General features: G+C 42.9%; 1 protein-coding gene across 7 annotated transcripts in view; it reads left to right on the top strand.

Annotated features, from left to right (window-relative positions):
* Positions 1 to 20,134, top strand: part of XYLB (xylulokinase) — a 168,445-nt gene that overhangs the window by 65,344 nt on the left and 82,967 nt on the right. For all 7 annotated transcript variants that reach the window (XM_038392483.2, XM_043509698.1, XM_043509699.1 and 4 more), the window contains one exon: positions 10,787 to 10,883. In XM_038392483.2, the coding sequence (XP_038248411.1) occupies positions 10,787 to 10,883 (97 nt within the window). The remainder of the gene's footprint in view (positions 1 to 10,786; positions 10,884 to 20,134) is intronic.

Here is a 20,134-nt window from a genome sequence, read left to right on the forward strand (position 1 = left end):
CTTAGACTAACAAATTTATTAGAGCATAAGCTTTCGTGAGCTACAGCTCACTTCATCGGATGCATTTCTGTAGCTCACGAAAGCTTATGCTCTAATAAATTTGTTAGTCTCTAAGGTGCCACAAGTACTCCTTTTCTTTTTGCGAATACAGACTAACACGGCTGCTACTCTGAAACCTTCACTTTTTTTGTTTTTCTTCCACCAGTTTACGTTTCTGTGCTCCACTCAGTTGGTTATGTTTCATCCTGCCCCTTATCTCAGTTATCTGAACTTAAAAAAAAAAAAATAAAAAAATACATGTACGCTATTTTTGTGTATGTATATATTAAAAAAAGGGAAAAAAACAAATCAAGTACATATAACTCAGAAGAATATATCAATAATAAAACATAAATTTATTGCAATACATGACAGGATCTGATTTCCTCGCATTATTTCGATCTACGTTAGTAGGACACCCCCCTGGTTTAGGTGGAGATAAGTAATAAAAAACAGAAAAATGGGGGAAGAGTGTGGCGTGGAGTGTAAGGAAGTCTAACAAAGTTCTGATTTTTTCCCATGATGACTACTTGGATGCTTTTTTGGAAATATCAAATATCAATATTTAAAACTTTTTTTTTTGGTGCCCTAAGCACATGCTTAGTCTGCCTATTGGGTAATCTAGCCCTGGGGTCACAGCTAGGTGTCAATAGTGGCTGCTTTTCTGATTCCATGATCAGATCAACTGCTCTTCTTGTTCCTTACATTTCCATTAATTCCCAGATTGTTAAGGAAATTGAGACAAGACAAAGCTCAGATGATCCTGGTGGCTTCAGTATGACCTTGTCAGTTTTGGTGTTAAGACCTGCTGCATCTCTTCAGTCATCAGCTCATAGCTCTTCTACTTCAGATGGTGTGACGGGGCAAGGCCAGATGGTTATAGAAAAGTAGTGGGAGATAGATATATTAGCTCCAGGCTAAACAAATCCCTGGTACCAGGTTAACTGAAATGGCAGCTGCTCCAGGTCAATTAAGAACTTTCCAGAAGGCAAGGAGAAGGCTAGGTTGATTGGGACACCTGAAGCCAATCAGGGGCTGGCTGAAACTAGTTAAAAGCCTCCCAGTCAGTCAGGTGAGTGTACATGTCAGGAGCTGTGGGAAGAAGTTGCATGTTGGAGAGGCTGAGTAATACACACCATATCAGGCACAAGGAAGGAGGCCCTGAGGTAAGGGTGAAGTGGAGCTTGAGGAAGTGAGGGCTGTTGTGAGGGAAGTAGCCCAGGGAATTGTACATGTCATGTTTCTAAAAGGTCAGCTACCATAGCTGATACTATTAGGGTCCCTGGGCTGGAGCCTGGAGTAGAGGGTGGGCCCGGGCTCCCCCCCCCACCTTTGCCCCCGATTAATCACTGAGACTGGGAGACAACAGAGACTGTGCAAGGAAGGATAACTTCTCCTCACTTCCCTCACAGGTTTATGATGAAAATGGCTCAGTAGACTGTGACCTTTGTCTCTAGAGAGAGAAGGGTTACATGGAGGGTCACGGTGAGCCTCTGAGGCTAGCGAAATCCTCCAGGAAACGCGGGACCCACGGAGACAAGAACAGAGCTTTGTCACAATGGATATAATTTCTCAGAATTCCAGTTGCATATTGTGATGTTTCCCAGGGTACTATCTGGACTGTTTAACCGCTGTGTCCCCCTTAACTCTCTAGCCTGGGGTACCTTTTACACAGCTTTGCTGTCAGAACATCCATTCTTCTTTAACTGCTGTCCCTGTGGGTGCTCCACTTCATTTGTCAGTGCGTCCTGACACTGTCGATTGGAGATTAATGTTAGCAGTGTCTGCGCAGGTTGCGCGTGTGCAGTAGGCATCTCCCAGTGCCATTGGTGCTGCGTCTAGTGCGTGCACGACTCGAACCCTCCAGTTCATTCTCAACCGTCCTCGGCTGAAGATGGAGTTTAGGGGCGGTGTTTATTACTCTTGCCAAACCTTTAAATAGTTATTTAGTCTTTTAAAAGTTATAGTTATTGTTAGTGATAGTTTTAAGAAAAAAAGTTTACTTTTTCCAGTTTATTTATCCTCCCCGCACCGGGGTCAGTTGCCTGTCAGAGATGCATGGCTCCCCAGGCTTTAAGCGATGCAGCTCTTGCTGTGAAGCAATGCCCGTTTCGGACGGACACTCTTTATGTGCACCCACTGCAGGAATCTGAATGTGAGAGCATGGTGTGATCTTCACTTGAAAATGATATTGATGGAGAAATCTCTCCAAACAGAACCAGGCCAATGGACCTCCTCTCCTGGCACCCCCCCCTGCAAACATCTAAAAGAGCAAAGAAGAGGGTGCAGATATCTCCTCAGAGAACACTGCAAAAACATAGGTGGTCTCTTGCCAGGTCACTACCCCTGATGCTGACACATGCTCGGATGAGCACCTACGATGCTCCAGGCACCTCTGGCACTGCTGAGTCCTGAGCGAAGGAGATGGAGCTGAGGCACAGATGGCAACATGCCTCTTCCACAGCATCAAATTCACCCATAAGGGACCAGGGCAGAGTGTCTCCGCAGGCACCATGCCTCCGTCCCCCGGCACTGACATAGCAGTTGGCAGTAGCTGAGAAAACCAAGTAGACACCGACCGCGCCAACTAACTCAACATCATATCTGAAGGCACCGATTTAGAGCACGCCCATTGGCGCTGACAACACTGACATCAGAACTGCCACAGAAATTAGTGCAACAGAGAGTCTTGGCTGTGTCATCAACACAGCAGTCCTCACTACTTGGTACCGAGGGCTCTCTCTTAAGTTATAGAAGAGATCTCCATACTTCTCATGGTGTGGTACACTTGTCCAGTGATGACAATGATGCTGTGCAGGAACCCTGCACTAGCTTGCCGCACCACTCATCACCAAAAGACCGACCAACCTGGAGCCAGATGGGTCCTAAATACCCTTATAACCAGCGGGCCCAACCGTGGTAACGGGCCACCATGGATGTATACACAGATGGCCTTACGAATGTAATGGGCACATTGGGAACCCTGGGCAATTTACCAGGGCCCCCAATCCAGGCCACCCATGGCTCGGAGGCGAGCTGAGGTCTAATCCCATGTCTCCCACCCTGCAACCAACAGAGGCTCAGGATGTTGGGGACAACACAGTAACAGCCGCTGATCAGGAAGCGACATCTCCTGCTCACAATTCTTCTTCCTACCCAGATGAGGCAATTATGCTACTGCCGCCTACCTCGGCGGATGACTTCAAACAGTTCCAGGAACATCCCATTGGAGGAAGTGCAACACAAGCTGGTACAAATCTTACAATGTGCATTCACTTCCAAAATTGCTCTGCCAATCAATGATGCAATCTTAGAACCAGCAGAGACAGTCAGGCGGACACTGGCCTCAATTCTGCCAACATGGAAAAGGGCAGATAGAAAGTATTACGTCCCCACCAAAGGGGTGGACTTCCTCTTCTCACATCCGCCTCCCAGCTCCTTGGTGGTCGACGCCGCTAACCAATTTGGCAAACAACTACAGTTTCGATCAACTACACAGACAAAGAACGCAGGAGGCTTGACCTCTTTGGACGAAAAATGTACTCCTCGGCGACATTACAATTCTGAGTCGTCAACTATTTGGCCTTGCAGGCCAAATACAGTTATGATAATTATGGGAAACTCAGCTCATTGACAGCGGAGCTTCCTGAGGAGAAACAATCACATTCCGTGCCATTGTAAATGAGGGTCAACTCTTATTTGCTAAAACAGCCCTCCAAGCGTCTTTGGACATTGCGGACATGGCAGCCAGGACCACGGCCATGGCCATAGTCATGCGTTGGCCATCCTGGTTGCAATCCTCTGACAAACCTAAAGAACTCCAAAACAAGGTCTTTTGACCAAGAGAAGCTCTTTTTGAACAAGACAGTCGAGGTGTTCCACTCACTGAAGGATTCCTGAGCCACCCTTTGCACTTTGGGGATGTATACTCCACCTGTGAAGAGAAGATACCAGCCTTATCAGGGGAACAGGGATTCCTCTTCCAACTGATGACGACAACAACAGTGACAATACGAGAACCAAACACATCACCAATGGTTGCAGTGACAAAGAATACCTCAAGCTCAACCATTGACTTCTCAATCGGCTCTGCCCAAGCCACAATTTTGAAGCTTTGGTCGAGGGTGTGGTCAACCTCCCTCACCAGGCAGCGCTTTCACCTAATCCATCCCCATGCTTCGGACACTGCTTTTGCCCATTCTGCCACATCTGGATGTCAACAACAATGGACCAATGGGTGTTAGAGATTGTATGATTGGGATATACCATTCCCTTTACCTCCCGACCACCTACCCTACCTATTACTATACACCCCACTCACAGGAAATTCCTGCATTTCACAGTAGGACAAGATCACTTCCAGTACATAGTACTACCTTTTGGCCTATCCACTGCACCAAGAGTTTTCTCCAAAACCCTAGTGATAGTAGCGGCACATCTACACAAACAGGAATAATTTTCCCTTACCTGAATGATTGCCTTCTCAAAGGCCCAACTCAACAAGAAGCACTGGACTCAGTCCAGACAACAGTCACACAATTCAGGGATTTAGGGCTACAGATAAATGAATGAAAATCCATTCTCATCCCTGTCCAACAACTGGACTTCATTGGGGCACATCTCAATGCCATAGAAACCAAGGCATCCCTGCCCCTGAACAGATTCACAATTCTGACCAACCTTATCTCACAGGTAAGAGTCAGCCCCCAAATACTGGCTCGTCCTGTCCTGTAACTGCTAGGACACATGACAGCCACAACAATCATGGTATGACACACAAGACTACATATGTGCTGCCTACAGGGCTGGCTGAGCTCGGTATACATACCCAGCAAGCACAGCTTGCACAAACAACTTGCAGTACCACCCTGTGTCCTGAGCTCTTTACATTGGTGGACAAGACCAGACAATGTATGCAGAGGCATCCCATTCCAACAGGAACTCCTATCAATAATAATCATGACAGATGCCTTGCTGATAGGCTGGGGTGCCCTTATGTGCACCTGCACACAGTTCAAGGCAAATGGTCTCTTTCAGAGACTCAGTTACACATCAATCTACTAGAACTACGTGCAATCCACAATGCCTGCAGACATTCCTACCGCACATAATGAATGAATCCATTTGCATCATGACCGGCAACATTGCCTGCATGTTTTACATCAATCAACAAGGGGGTGCTCGATCTCACTCACTGTACACCAAAGCCATGAAACCGTTGAACTGGTGCATACATCACAACATAAACATTTCGGCCTCCTACCTTGCCAGCTGTCCAAAAGTGATGGCAGACACGCTAAGTGGGTACTTCTCTGGAGACCACAAATGGGAAATGAATGGGAGAGTCTTGCTCTCCATTTTCTGTTGGTGGGGCACTTCCCTCATCGACCTGTTTGCATCCCTGACAAACATGAAATGTGCAATGCTTTGCTGAAGAGCGTGACCAGGATCCCGTCCCCTGGGGGATGCCTTTCTTATCACAGGGTATGCACAACTCATGTACACTTTCCTGCCGATTCCAATGATATCACACATGATACACAAGATATGAACAGCCAAGGCCAAGGTTATCCTCATAGTCCTGACATGGCCCAGGCAAGCAGGTACCCTTATTTGATGTGCATGGCGATATGTGCCCCTTGAACTCTCCCTCATCATCTGGACCTGCTGTCTCAGAACAACGGTCACATTCTTCACCTGAATCCAGAGAAACTCCACCTGCAAGCGTGGCTCCTACATGGTTCTAGCATGACTAACTAGCCTGCTCGGAACAAGTTAAACGTGTTACTAAACAGCAGAAAAGTGACCATGCATAATACTTGCCTTCAAAAATGGACTCCTGGTGTTAAGAAAAACACATGAAAGCTTCAAGAGCACCACTAATATTAGTGTTGGAATACCTACTGGAGCAGAGTCGATCAGGTTTAGCAATGAGCTCGATTTAAAGTCCATCTTGTGGCCATTACTGCGTTCCATCATGAGATTGACGGGAACTTGATCTTTGGCCACCCAATTACTAAACGCTTCCTCATGGGTCTCCAGAACATTTACTCAGAAGTTTGCCAACCTGGGACCTCAATCTGGTGTTGAAATGCCTCACCAGACCACCATTTGAACCCTTAGCCACCTGTTCCTTGCTGCTTTTATCCATTAAAGTGTCCTTTCTGGTTGCCATTACTTCTGCCAGAGGGGTGAATGAGATCGGGGCACTCATGGCTGATCCTCCTCACACAGTATTATTCATGCTACCGGTCACGCTACGTCCGCGCCCAAAATACCTACTGAAAGTAACATCAGCCTTCCATATGAATCAATCAATCCATCTTCCCACGTTCTATCCCAAGTCTCACGGCACTCCAGCGGAGGCTGTTTTACATACATTGGACATTAGGCAGGCATTAGTATGTGAAAGGATACTTTAGTATGGAAAGGATCAAACTGTTCTGAAAATCTCCTAGACTTTTTGTTTCTACTGTCATGCATTTGAAAGACTGTTCAGTATCCACTCAGTGATTTGTCTAAATGGATCTCCATATGCATTTAACAGTGCTATTGTATTCAGAACATGGATCCTCTTATGCACCTCAGAGCGCATTCCACACTATCTGTTTCTACCTCAATAGCGTTCCTCAACAATTTTCTGATATTAGAGATTTGTAGGTAGCCACTTGGGCCTCTGTCCACACATTCGCTGGGCACTATAACAGGTTTCAGAGTAGCAGCCGTGTTAGTCTGTATTCGCAACAAAGAAAAGGAGGACTTGTGGCACCTTAGAGACTAACAAATTTATTTGAGCATAAGCTTTCGTGAGCTACAGCTCATTTCAAATGATGCATCCGATGAAGTGAGCTGTAGCTCACGAAAGCTTATGCTCAAATAAATTCGTTAGTCTCTAAGGTGCCACAAGTCCTCCTTTTTCTTTTTTGCTGGGCACTATGCAATCATTCAAGACTCCAGAGCTGACACCATAGTTGGCCTAACCATACTTACCTCTGACTCACATGAACCCAAAGTCCCTCCTGCCTTCTGAGGAGCACTGCTCTGCTGTCACCTGAAGTGGAGCACGCACAGGAACAACACTCGAAGAAAAAGAGGTTACTCACCTTGTGCAGTAACTGAGGTTTTTCGAGATGTGTGTCCCTGTGGGTGCTCCACTACCCATCCTCCTCCTCTCTACTTTGGAGTTTGCTGCTAGGACTCTATGGTAGAGAATGAACTGGAGGGCTTGGATTATGCTCGCACTAGATGCGGCACCAATGGCTCCGCAAGACACCTACTGTGCACACGTGACCCACGCGGACATTGCTACCATAAATCTCCGATCGACGGTGCCAGGACGCACCAGCACCTGAAGTGGAGCACCCACATGGACACACATCTCGAAGGACCTCAGTTACAGCACAAAGTGAGTAACTTCTTTTCCTGGCCTACTTTCAGACAGCCTTCAGCATGCAAATTCATTCCCAGCTAAATACAGGAGTGCTCTGACCAGTCATTCTTTAATTACATACAGGGTAATGCCGGCACATTTTTAGTCCCAGCCTTGTCTCCCAGAAATGTGAGTCTTTTATTGTCCAGCAATCTGTTGAATAATGCAAGCTCACAGAAAGTCCATTTCATCAAAGGAAAATGAGAATGAACCAGCCTTGTTATCCAAAATGGTGTTTCCCACACACAGTAATCAAAACACATTGGTTAAGATAAAGCAAAAGATAAGTTTTCTAGCTACAGAAAGATAGAATTTAAGTGATTACAAGTTATGATGCATAAAAGTCAGGATTGGTTACTAAAGAAAATAAAAACATAAAACACAAGCTAGTACCTAACTTAACAAGCCAAGTGAACTTAAAAGCAGGTTTTGTTTCACCATATGCTGTGGTAAATTTCACAGGGTGGGGTCTCCTTTCAGCCAGGGACCTCTCCCCCCAGTTCAGTTCTTTGAGTCGTTCATGACATGAGCAGGGATGAAGGAGGAGAGAAATGAAGTGGCGGCCACTGTCTCTCATTCTTATACCACTCCCCCCGCTTTGAGGATTATCCCCGGCTGGGTGGAGGTAAAGGTTGAACTGTCATTGAGAGGAAATGTAGATTTCTTGTCCACACCTTCTCATTACTGGAGAATGACTGCTTAAGTAAGTGATAGCTCTTTAACACCTGGTTGGGTGTTAGTCTGTTCTTTGTTCTGAAAAATTGGTTTGGGCCTGCTTTTTTTTTTTTTTTTTTTTTTTAAACTGAGCATGTTACAGCAAGGATGCATAATAGAATCTTCTAACTTCACATATGGTGCTGATAACACATATTTTTACCAGGACAGTAATGTTCTGCAGATTATAAATTTTCAAATGATACATCACAAAGCATACTTTGTACAAAATTTATCATAGACTTGTAAAGTGGTGAACATAATAGTATAGACCATCACTCATGCTTTATCCAGACTAAACATCTCTCCATCTGATGGCATGGAGAGTCTCTGGTTAATGTCAGCAGTAGGGAGTGTTCAGCAGAGACCCAGAGAATCCTTTTGGAAAGTAGAAAACCCTTAACTAGAAAATCCTATATAGTGGAAGTGTTTTTCCGTAGGGGTGAGGGCAAGACAACGTGACACTCTTCCATCATGCATTCCAGTAATTCTGGACTCTCTGGTTTATCTTTCAGCTTCATTATAATTTACTTGGCAGTGATTTTGGCCTGTCATTTGCCTGTTCATGTCTCTTCCATAAGAATCTATTGCAGATCTTTCCACCAGTCAGAAAGATACTAGCTTCATGGGATTTGAACCTAATTCTTACCTCTCTAGTGGAACCTCCATTTGAGCCTCTGTCCTCCTCTTGTTCCCTTCATCATTTTATCTATTAAAGCTGTATTTTTGGTGGCTATTCTTCTGCGTAGAGAGTAAGTGAAATTCAGGCACTTATTTCACCCTCCATCCCCCATGGTTTTACACGCAGACATAACGACTGAGCCCTCACCCTAGATTTATTCCAACAGTGGTTTCAGACTTTCATATTAATTGATATATTCAGTTTCTGTAATTTTCCAAGACATCACTAATCTTCCAGTGAATCTAAATTTCATACATTGAATGTTAATAGGAGGCTGTTGTATTATAGCACCATTCAGAAGATCTCTTAGACTATTCATCACATGTGGCAGTACATCTAGAGGTAGACCAACCTGATCTCTGCTCAAAGGCTTTTAAATGGATTGTGGACAGAATTAGAATATCACGTGATATTAAAAAAAAATACTATTTCTAGTTCATGTTATTGTTCATTCCATGAGAGCCTAGGCTACATTGGTGGCATGTTTCGGCAGAAAATTAATTGTGGAGCTCTCTAGTCACATGTTCTCAATGCATATTTTTACCAGTCATCATTCTCTGGTGTCAGCATCAGGAGCTGATGCACAAGTCGGGAAAGCGGTTCTGGAATTTTTATTCAGATGAGTTCCCAGCCCCCACCACTTGGAACCAAATTGTTAGCTAAACACCATGACCAAGATCCTCACACACACACACACTCGAAGACAAAAACCACAATTACTTACCTTATAGTAACTCATTCTTTGAGATGTTCTCTGCATGTGGATCCCATGACTCCCCATTCTCCCCGCAATTCCCTCCATCCCTGCCCCTCAGAGAATCTTAATCTGTATTCTGGGTGGTGAAGGAACTGAATGGTAGGGTCTTTCCTTTATACCAGGGGTGGGCAAACTTTTTGGCCTGAGGGTCACATCAGGGTTTCAAAACTGTATGGAAGGCCGGGTAGGGAGGCTGTGTTTCCCCAGACTGCCTGCCCTCCACCTCCTATCTGCCCCCTCCCACTTTCAAGCCCCTGACTGCCCTCCTCAGAACCCCTGACTCTTCCACCCCCCCCACCGCTCCTTGTCCCCTGACCCCTGTCCACCCCCTGACAGGCAAGTTGAGGCTGCAGGGGAGGGGGGAGAGCAGGGGAGGGGCCGGGGGCTAGCCTTTCTGGCTGGGAGTTCACAGGCCGGGCAGGATGGTTCCGCGGGCTGGATGTGGCCACGGGCCATAGTTTGCCCACCTCTGCTTTATACCCTGGGGAGGGAGTCCAAGGGTGTGAAAGACTCATACGTGATCCATAGTGGACAGAACTGATAAAACTGCCAAACTCCTGTGCAGAGGGCACATATGCACCATGAGTGAGATCCACATGCACAGTACATCTCAAAGAACAATGGTTACTGTAAGGTAAATAATCGGTTTTTACAAGGGATTAATCTCTCTTTACCACAGTGAATGAAAATCAGTGAAAAGGATTAGTTTTTGGTTCCTTTTTTTGTAGACAAAAGGACAAATTTAAACTCTTCTGTGTATGACATTACTTAGTACATCTGAATTTTCTCTAATGTACCCTAGAGGAGATAATGTAATTAAGGCCAATTTCATAAGCAGTTGTTGGTGTTAAGGAATAAATGTAGAAGAATTTACAGCTGGCATTAGAAACACTACCCATCATGCACTGATTTCAGGATTGAAGGATTTGCCAAGAGTGCCAAGGTTATGGGCTATATTCTGTCTGTCATGAGCTTCTAGAAGTGTGTATGTGATTGAAGAATAGGAGCAGAATTGTGAGTGCAGGAATCAGGGTGAAGACAAGGATAATGAACTATAAATCTGGTTGTTGGGTGTTTTTTTTTTTTTTTTAAAAACCAGACTCCAACCTTGTGTTGTATATTACATAAAGTGTGTGTATTAATTTAATGTATTCCTGTGATACAGGTTCCAGACTTTCCAAAGGAGGTGGAGATACGAGCACTGATCGAAGGACAGTTCATGGCCAAGAGGATTCATGCTGAAAAGCTGGGATATAAAATCAGTAAGTGTGATTTTAAAAAAAACCCAAAAACAGCAGAGGCAATGGAACATAAGATCAAGCACTAAAAAGAGTGGTTCTGACTGTAATGCAGATGGTAAGGTTGTTATCTTGCCTGACACATACTGAAACTGATGTGAGTTTTGACTTAGGCTCTTGTTAAATGCCATTCTTGACTATGCAAAAAGGAGCCTGATTCTAGCAGATGCTGATTGAATTGGGGCTGTACAGAATCAGGCTGTAGATTATTTTTTGGGGTATCCTGGCTATTTCAATGTATTAGGCTTCACTAATAACTTTTAAACTAGAATTTTTGTTAAATGAGAGGAAGGATGGTCATGTGGTTAAGACACTAGACCCTGAGATTAATACATCTGTGTTTAGTTCCTGGCTTTGTCATAGGAATTTCTGCACTTAATCTATCTGTGCCTCAGTTCCCCATCTGCAAAGTGGAGATAATGATAGTTCCTTTCTCTCACCCTATGTCTGCTTGTCTATTTAAACTGTAAACTCTTTGGGGCAGGAACATTCTCTTACTTTATGTTTGTACAGCATTTAGCACAATGAAGCACCAATCTTGGTAAGTATTGTAATGTAAATAATAAATGGTAAATTTTAGGAAAAGGTAACTACATTAAAAAATCATGGGCTTAAGTTTTTGCCTGTTGTTCTCCGTCATGTTTATCTTGGAGACGCATGCCTCTTTCAACAGTACTCTATTAATTTAAAACTGAAAAATTAAAATCCATCCCTCACAGTTATCACTTGATATCAGTACAATTGAGAACAGACTGGCTCAGGATGGCCTGTATTTTTGCTTAGCAGGGTACAGTTAAAGATTTATATAAAAACAAAGGCCACATAGGAGACAGGTGAAGAAGCTAGTGGTAGATCCACTTTTAAAGGGGGGATATTTCAGTGAGTGATGGGGAGGCATGTCTGATGCCACCAGCTTCAATATTATCATAATAGACTCTCTCCATAAATTAAAGTGTAAACATAAGTCACCATCACCCCTGTCTGGCAAAAATGGGCCTTTACCATTCTCTAACCGCCAATAGACTAAAAAAAGAAAAGGAGTACTTGTGGCACCTTAGAGACTAACAAATTTATTTGAGCATAAGCTTTCGTGAGCTATAGCTCACTTCATCGGACGCATTTGGTGGAAAATAGGTATTATTCACGAAAGCTTGTGCTCAAATAAATTTTAGTCTCTAAGGTGCCACAAGTACTCCTTTTCTTTTTGCGAATACAGACTAACACGGCTGCTACTCTGAAACCTGTTATTATGCAAGGCACTGAATTTAGCCGTATGGAGTGGAAATCTATCAACTTCATGAAAAAACTTATACAGATACAGACAGACATCATCTTCCTCTCCAAATGCAAACAGATGGACATCATACCAAAAGGACTGAAGGTAAAAAATCCATTACAATCTACATACCACACAGACTATGCTGACAGCTTGTGCCACACGCTCTCAAAGAAACTACGGAACCACCTGATCAACATCCTCTACAGCAAACGGGAAAAGATTAAGAATGAGCTCTCAAAACTGGATACTCTCATAAAGAACCAACCTTCCACACAAACTTCCTCGTGGCTGGACTTTACCAAAACTAGACAAGCCATCTACAACACACACTTTGCTTCTCTACAAAAGAAAAAGGACACTAAACTATCTAAAACTACTACATGCCACAGGGGGCCACAACAGTGGTTCCCTTAACCCAGCAATATTGTTAATCTATCCAACTATACTCTTAGCCCAGCAGAAGAATCTGTCCTATCTCGGGGCCTCTCCTTTTGCCCCTCCACCCCCACGAACATGATACAGTTCTTTGGTGACCTAGAATCCTATTTTCGACAACTCCGACTCAAGGAATATTTCCAACACACCTCTGACCAACATATTATCCCACAGAGACCTTCCTACCAACACTACAAAAAGAAGGATTCCGGGTGGACTCCTCCTGAAGGTTGAAACAAATTATAACAGTGTCGAAACAACAGACCTGACTTCTACATAGAGTGATTCCGCTAACGTGCACGGGCTGAAATTATGGAAAAGCAGCATCACTTGCCCCATAACCTCAGCCGTGCAGAACACAATGCCATCCACAGCCACAGAAACCACTCTAAGGTGCCACAAGTACTCCTTTTCTTTTAGAGACTAACAAATTTATTAAAGCATAAGCTTTAGTGAGCTACAGCTCACTTCATCGGATGCATTTGGTGGAAAAAACAGAGGGGAGATTTACACACACACACACACACACACACACACACACACACACACACACACACACACACACACACACACACAGAGAACATGAAACAATGGGTTTATCATGCACACTGTAAGGAGAGTGATCACTTAAGATAAGCCATCAGCAGCAGCGGGGGGGGGGAAAGGAGGAAAACCTTTCATGGGGTATTCTATCTGCTACCCAAGATCCATAAACCTGGAAATCCTGGACGCCCCATCATCTCAGGCATTGGCACCCTGACAGCAGGATTGTCTGGCTATGTAGACTCCCTCCTCAGACCCTACGCTACCAGCACTCCCCAGCTATCTTCGAGACACCACTGACTTCCTGAGGAAACTACAATCCATTGGTGATCTTCCTAAAAACACCATCCTAGCCACTATGGATGTAGAAGCCCTCTACACCAACATTCCACACAAAGATGGACTACAAGCCGTCAGGAACAGTATCCCCGATACTGTCACGGCTAACCTGGTGGCTGAACTTTGTGACTTTGTCCTCACCCATAACTATTTCACATTTGGGGACAATGTATACCTTCAAATCAGCGGCACTGCGATGGGTACCCGCATGGCCCCACAGTATGCCAACATTTTTATGGCTGACTTAGAACAACGCTTCCTCAGCTCTCGTCCCCTAATGCCCCTACTCTACTTGCGCTACATTGATGACATCTTTATCATCTGGACCCATGGAAAAGAAGCTCTTGAGGAATTCCACCATGATTTCAACAATTTCCATCCCACCATCAACCTCAGCCTGGACCAGTCCACACAAGAGATCCACTTCCTGGACACTACGGTGCTAATAAGCGATGGTCACATAAACACCACCCTATATCGGAAACCTACTGACCGCTATTCCTACCTACATGCCTCTAGCTTTCATCCAGATCATACCACTCGATCCATTGTCTACAGCCAAACTCTACGATATAACCGCATTTACTCCAACCCCTCAGACAGAGACAAACACCTACAAGATCTCTATCATGCATTCCTACAACTACAATACCCACCTGCTGAAGTGAAGAAACAGATTGACAGAGCCAGAAGAGTACCCAGAAGTCACCTACTACAGGACAGGCCCAACAAAGAAAATAACAGAACGCCACTAGCCATCACCTTCAGCCCCCAACTAAAACCTCTCCAACGCATCATTAAGGATCTACAACCTATCCTGAAGGACGACCCATCACTCTCTCAGATCTTGGGAGACAGGCCAGTCCTTGCTTGCAGACAGCCCCCCAACCTGAAGCAAATGTTCTCCAGCAACCACACACCACACAACAGAATCACTAACCCAGGAACCTATCCTTGCAACAAAGCCCGTTGCCAACTCTGTCCACATATTTATTCAGGGGATACCATCATAGGGCCTAATCACATCAGCCACACTATCAGAGGCTCGTTCACCTGCGCATCTACCAATGTGATATGTGCCAGCAATGCCCCTCTGCCATGTACCTTGGTCAAACTGGACAGTCTCTACGTAAAAGAATAAACGGACACACAAATCAGACGTCAAGAATTATAACATTCAAAACCAGTCGAACACTTCAATTTCTCCGGTCACACAATTACAGACCTGAGTGGCTATCCTTCAACAAAAAAGCTTCAAAAACAGACTCCAACGAGAGACTGCGGAATTGGAATTAATTTGCAAACTGGATGCAATTAACTTAGGCTTGAATAGAGACTGGGAGTGGATGGGTCATTACACAAAGTAAAACTATTTCCCCATGTTATTCCCCCCCCCCCCCACTGTTCCTCAGATGTTCTTATCAACTGCTGGAAATGGCCCACCTTGATTATCACCACAAAAGGTTTTCTCCCCCCCCCCCTTTCTGCTGGTAATAGCTCATCTCAAGTGATCACTCTCCTTACAGTGTGTATGATAAAACCCATTGTTTCATGTTCTCTCTCTGTTCATGTGCGTGTGCAAATCTCCCCACTGTATTTTCCACTGAATGCATCCGATGAAGTGAGCTGTAGCTCACGAAAGCTTATCCTCAAATAAATTTGTTAGTCTCTAAGGTGCCACAAGTACTCCTTTTTTCTTTTTTGCAAATACAGACTAACACGACTGCTACTCTGAAACAGTCAATAGACTATGGGCTATCTTACACATGTGAGGGAAATATGATGTACCAAGGACACCTGCCTCCAAGCCCTCCCCACCAGATCAGATATTCAAATCCAAGAACTTTTCACAAGAACATCTCAGCTGATATCTTCCATGGTTGTATTCGATGTAGTTGTAGCCCTCTTGATCCCAGGATATTACATAGACAAGGTGGGTGAGATAATATCTTTTATTGGACCAACTTCTGTTGGTCGTCTTTTGTGTGTGTGTCTCTCTCATCAACAGAAGTTGGTCCAATAAAAGATATTACCTCACTCACCTTGTCTCAGCTGATATCAGCTGTTATGAATTTAGATCTGTCTCACCCTTGCCATTGAACTTTGGATTGCAGTCACAGTCCTCCTGCTGAGGCAGACCGGATTGGATCTGGTCAGACCCTACAAATGCTGCTCTTCAACTAACTAGAGGGGTAACTCCTGAGCTACAGAAAGCACCCCCATCTTCCAGGGTGCCCTTTGGCAACATTGAATTGAAAGGCTGGATCTGGAAATAAAACCTGGGTCTCCTGCACTGAAGTACTGCTCGTCCATTAGTCTGGCCTTTTTTTGATGATTTAACATCCCATGACTTCTGTTTTAAAGCAATACTTTAGCTTATTACAACATAACTCCCCCGCTCCCACCAGCTGAATATACCCAACATACATGTTATACTCTGTTATCGCTTGTGTTGTGGCAGCACCTATATGCCTCAGTCAGGGATCAGGACTCCATTGTGCTTGGCACTGTCAGTGTTAACCCAAACATTCCAAAATTATAAGTCAGGTCCCCAAAAGTCATGAGATTGGCTTAAAAATAATAAGATTTTTTAAAAAAAAGAATATTTTTTGGGATCTTTTTCTTTGCCTTCTGGTTTACCTTTAGGGTCCACTTGGGTCATGTTTTCAAGCTGTTCTCCAGAGCCATGAGGACTAAAACCTTTTTCTAAAACTGAAAGCTGAGATTTTTATGTTAGCATGTGACTCTAGGAACTGGGGCTTCAAGAAAAACATCAAATATCACGAGACTCATGAAAAAAATCACAAGATTTGACAATACTGCTTTGTAAACACAAAAAAAAGATGCTGTGTAGTGGAGACAACACACCTGCTTATTTGTGGCAACATTAAAATACATGTCCATTTATACCTCATTCTTGAGATGACTATTTATAATATCTGAGTGTGACACTGTCCCTTGAATTGTATCTTCCCAACAGATGCTATGGAATATTTTGATTCTTGTTTTGTTGCATCAAGATAAACTTTCAGCAATGTAATAACTAAAATATGAGTTTAAAAAAGAACTGCTGGCCCTTACTGCTAATTTTATGCATTTCCTGCTTTTTTCCCCAATGCTGTTATTTATTTAAATGTGATGCTCTATTTCGGTAGTGATGGCACTCTCAACTTTTTTTTTTTTTTTTTTTTTTTTTTTAAAACAGTTCTGAAATGGAAAAAAATACAGTGTGTGTTAGGGTACTGATATGATCATAGTACTATAAATATGTTTAGTTCCCCTGCACACGAGATACTCCTTCTCTTGTTTGTCTTGGTAGCTGTCAGCTTTTATTTTTAGTGATTCTTGATGAGGTGTTTAAAAGTCTGTTTATCTTTTGGAAGAAGTATATAACTATAGTCACTTGTGTTCATTAAATATAGCATCCCATAGCATATTTAGGCCTTGTATACATGGCAGACTTGCCCAGATTCCAGGAATTGAGTTGATTTACATCCACTGCTGTAGTTGTATCAGTGCAAACTGCAGCTTTCCTTAATCTACACTTTTGCACAGATGCAGTTACAATGGTAATTCCTGCTAATTCCTGGAATTGGGAAAAATTCCTCAATTTAAACAAGGCCTTAGTAGGAGATGGGGTTGACATGATCTACCACAATATACACCTCTATATGGTGTTTTGAAATTTATAGGGATCAATTCTTGGTGGTACAAATGAACAGAAAACTGGCTTAGCTGGCTACCTGATAATTTCTCCATCCAGCCCCAGAATATGGGAGTCACAAAGGGTATGTAAAACCATTTTTGTACCCCGACCTTCCCTGCCCCTCAGATCCTGTGCCAAGTGCAGCTTGGTTGGATCCAAGAATCTGAGCTATAATTTGAAATGCAATGGAAGATGGATAAGACAAAGCCTCAGTTTGAAGGGAACTTGTTTTAAGGATATTTCCTGTCTGCTAGAGTGCTGGATGAGTAACAAACAATATAAACATTGGATAATTTACTGTAATTTAATATCATTTTATAAATTAATTTATCAACTTTATAGAAAAACTAAAAATCCCTTTTATTTCTAGAAACTGGTTCTGTAGTAGAAAAACCACAGTGACACTTAGAAATCATAGTTTGTTTATTTAGTTGTGTTTCCAATTGCATCTATCGAAAACTCTAGGTGCATTTCATACTTAAAATCTTTGGCAAAAGTCTAATTGCAAAAATCTTAAAACAACCCACTACTTGCAATGTGTATATGTTCACGTGTGCACATGTACACATTTCTGAAAACAATTTGTTTATTTGCCAGGAGAGGGCGGTAGATTCCATCTCATGATTTTTTTTTTACTGAAACAGATATATATTTTTTGTGTCTCAACCCTGTTTTTAAAACTGGCAAAGTCACCAGATGATACTTCTGAGAAAAGTTAGACCTTGTATAAATCATGATTTAAAGGCTTTAATGTGTTTGTCATTGTGTTACAGTTGTTCCAATCTTTCTCAATCAGATTTCAAGGGAAATGATTGAGCAACACCCTATATCCTGTTATGATTATTTACTTGATGGGTAGGTAGAGTGTTGCCAACCCGGAACAAACAAATGAAGCTTGCTCTGCTCCTTTTCTTTATATCCTCTGATTCAGTGATCTGCAGAGATAAGATGAAGGTTTTGTGTTCCCTTTTTTTCTCTGGGTTTTGATTGTACTATAAACCTCTTCTGTATTGTCACTTCTCTATTTTTATGGCCATCCCCTCTGAAATTTAATTTCTGCTCAACAATTAAGAGTTCAGAGATCAGATCCTAGACCTGTATGATGTATAGATTGGGGACCTGTTGAGATAAAGCCCTGCACGTCTATGTCCTCTGAAACTAAAACCATGACACCTTTTATAGTGAAAATTATGGTGTACGTAGCCTCCTGACACAGGTAATCCCAGCTGTTTAGAAGCTTTTCCTGTTCCCATGGAAATCAATTAAACTTACATTAATGTCAACAGAAGCAGGATAAGACCTTTACTTTGGCTGGGGATCGTACATGTTGGGGAGCCCTAATCAGGGTTTTTATCCTGGTTTGGGGGAATCCAGTGTTAATGACAGTGTCACTAGCCTCAAAATAAGTAATCTAGGGAGTGAACCGTATGCTTGTCTCCAGCTGAGTCAAGTATATTTTGGACATTGAAGGAAAACTGTACATGTGGCGGGGAGGGTGCGGGAGTTACTGTGATGTTGACAGACCCAATCAGTATAATAACTTCTGTGTATTCAAAAGTGCCCATCAGTGACTATGTAATGCTGTAGCTTTCTGACATTGTGCTAGTGTGATTATTAGTTCAGGTTTTTAGAAGTCTGATTCTCACCATCTAACTGTCATCCAAAGAGTAATGGAGATGGATATAATGTTCTGAGCTTTATAGGCTAAAACATTTGTTAAAACCCTTTGTATTTATTACATATTACATTGTCCCCTACATGTGGAAATCCATTGCTTATGTTACCCTACTAACTGTGTGGACAGTACAGTGCATGCTTAAATATTGATGGCTGTGGTACCAGGCATGCCCACCTTTTTGCTCTCTTGCTCAGAATACGGTAGGTTTTTTTCTAAAGTGCCATGTGTTAATAGTATTTCAAGTGTGTGAAAGTGCATTTCTTCTGATTGAGTTAAGAGGTTAGCCACATCTTTTTAAAAACTGCAATCCCAGTTGCAAAAAATGAGTGTGCCAGTCTAGGCCCTTTCTAGGGGTTAACCTCGTCGCAGCAATGAGATTGAGACCCTATATTTAAAAAGAAACCAAAGCATAGATCAGTGTGAGAGCAAACTCCAGTGTATCTAGTGGAATTTCCCTCCTTTCTTCAGATACTATTTTACTCTCTACTTGGTTTTCCTTGGTGTAAAACTGCCGAAAAAATGCTAAGCAAATGGACCAAATGGATCCATCTTTCCTCCCAGCAGTTAGCTGGGAAATGGAGGGAAAAGATATTATATTGGAGTCAGAGAGGTTCACAAAATATTCCTGGTGGAGATTTGACATTTAGGCATATCATTGTTTGTGTCATGATGCTGTGTCATTAAGTCCCAACAGTGTGACATTATGGTGCAGACATTATGATGCAATGTCAGTCCATTTGATGATGAGGTAACTCCCTGGCTCTGCAACGCTAGAGACCACTAGTCCTATGGGCATTCATCTCACAATTTCCTCCTCAGCCCATAAAACAGAATATCTTGCTAATGGTTCAGTGTGAGTTATTGGTAAAACTTTCAATGGCTTCTGTGTTTGCCTATAGTCACCATAACTTTTCTTGCTTTATAGTAACCAGTATCTAACTTCCTACTTGATAAATTATCACAAGCTTTTGGGAAACCTTAATTCCTAAAGGTACTGTATTGAAAGCTTATTCTATCAACTTCTTTACATTCATTGCTGAAGAATCTGGCTACTTGAGCTGTAATTACGTTACACCTTCCTTCCTAGCTGAAAAAAGGAACCTTTGAAGGAGCCATGGTGTAGCTGCATACAGATTAAATTGACATTTTTGCCCTGAAGGATTTAAATTTCTCAAAGAAAAATCAATACTAAAATGTTGTGTTGGCTGCTTGCTGGTTTCTTGCTGTTGATCAGA

Source organism: Dermochelys coriacea, chromosome 2 (assembly GCF_009764565.3).
Source record: "Dermochelys coriacea isolate rDerCor1 chromosome 2, rDerCor1.pri.v4, whole genome shotgun sequence".
Lineage (NCBI taxonomy): Eukaryota > Metazoa > Chordata > Testudines > Dermochelyidae > Dermochelys > Dermochelys coriacea.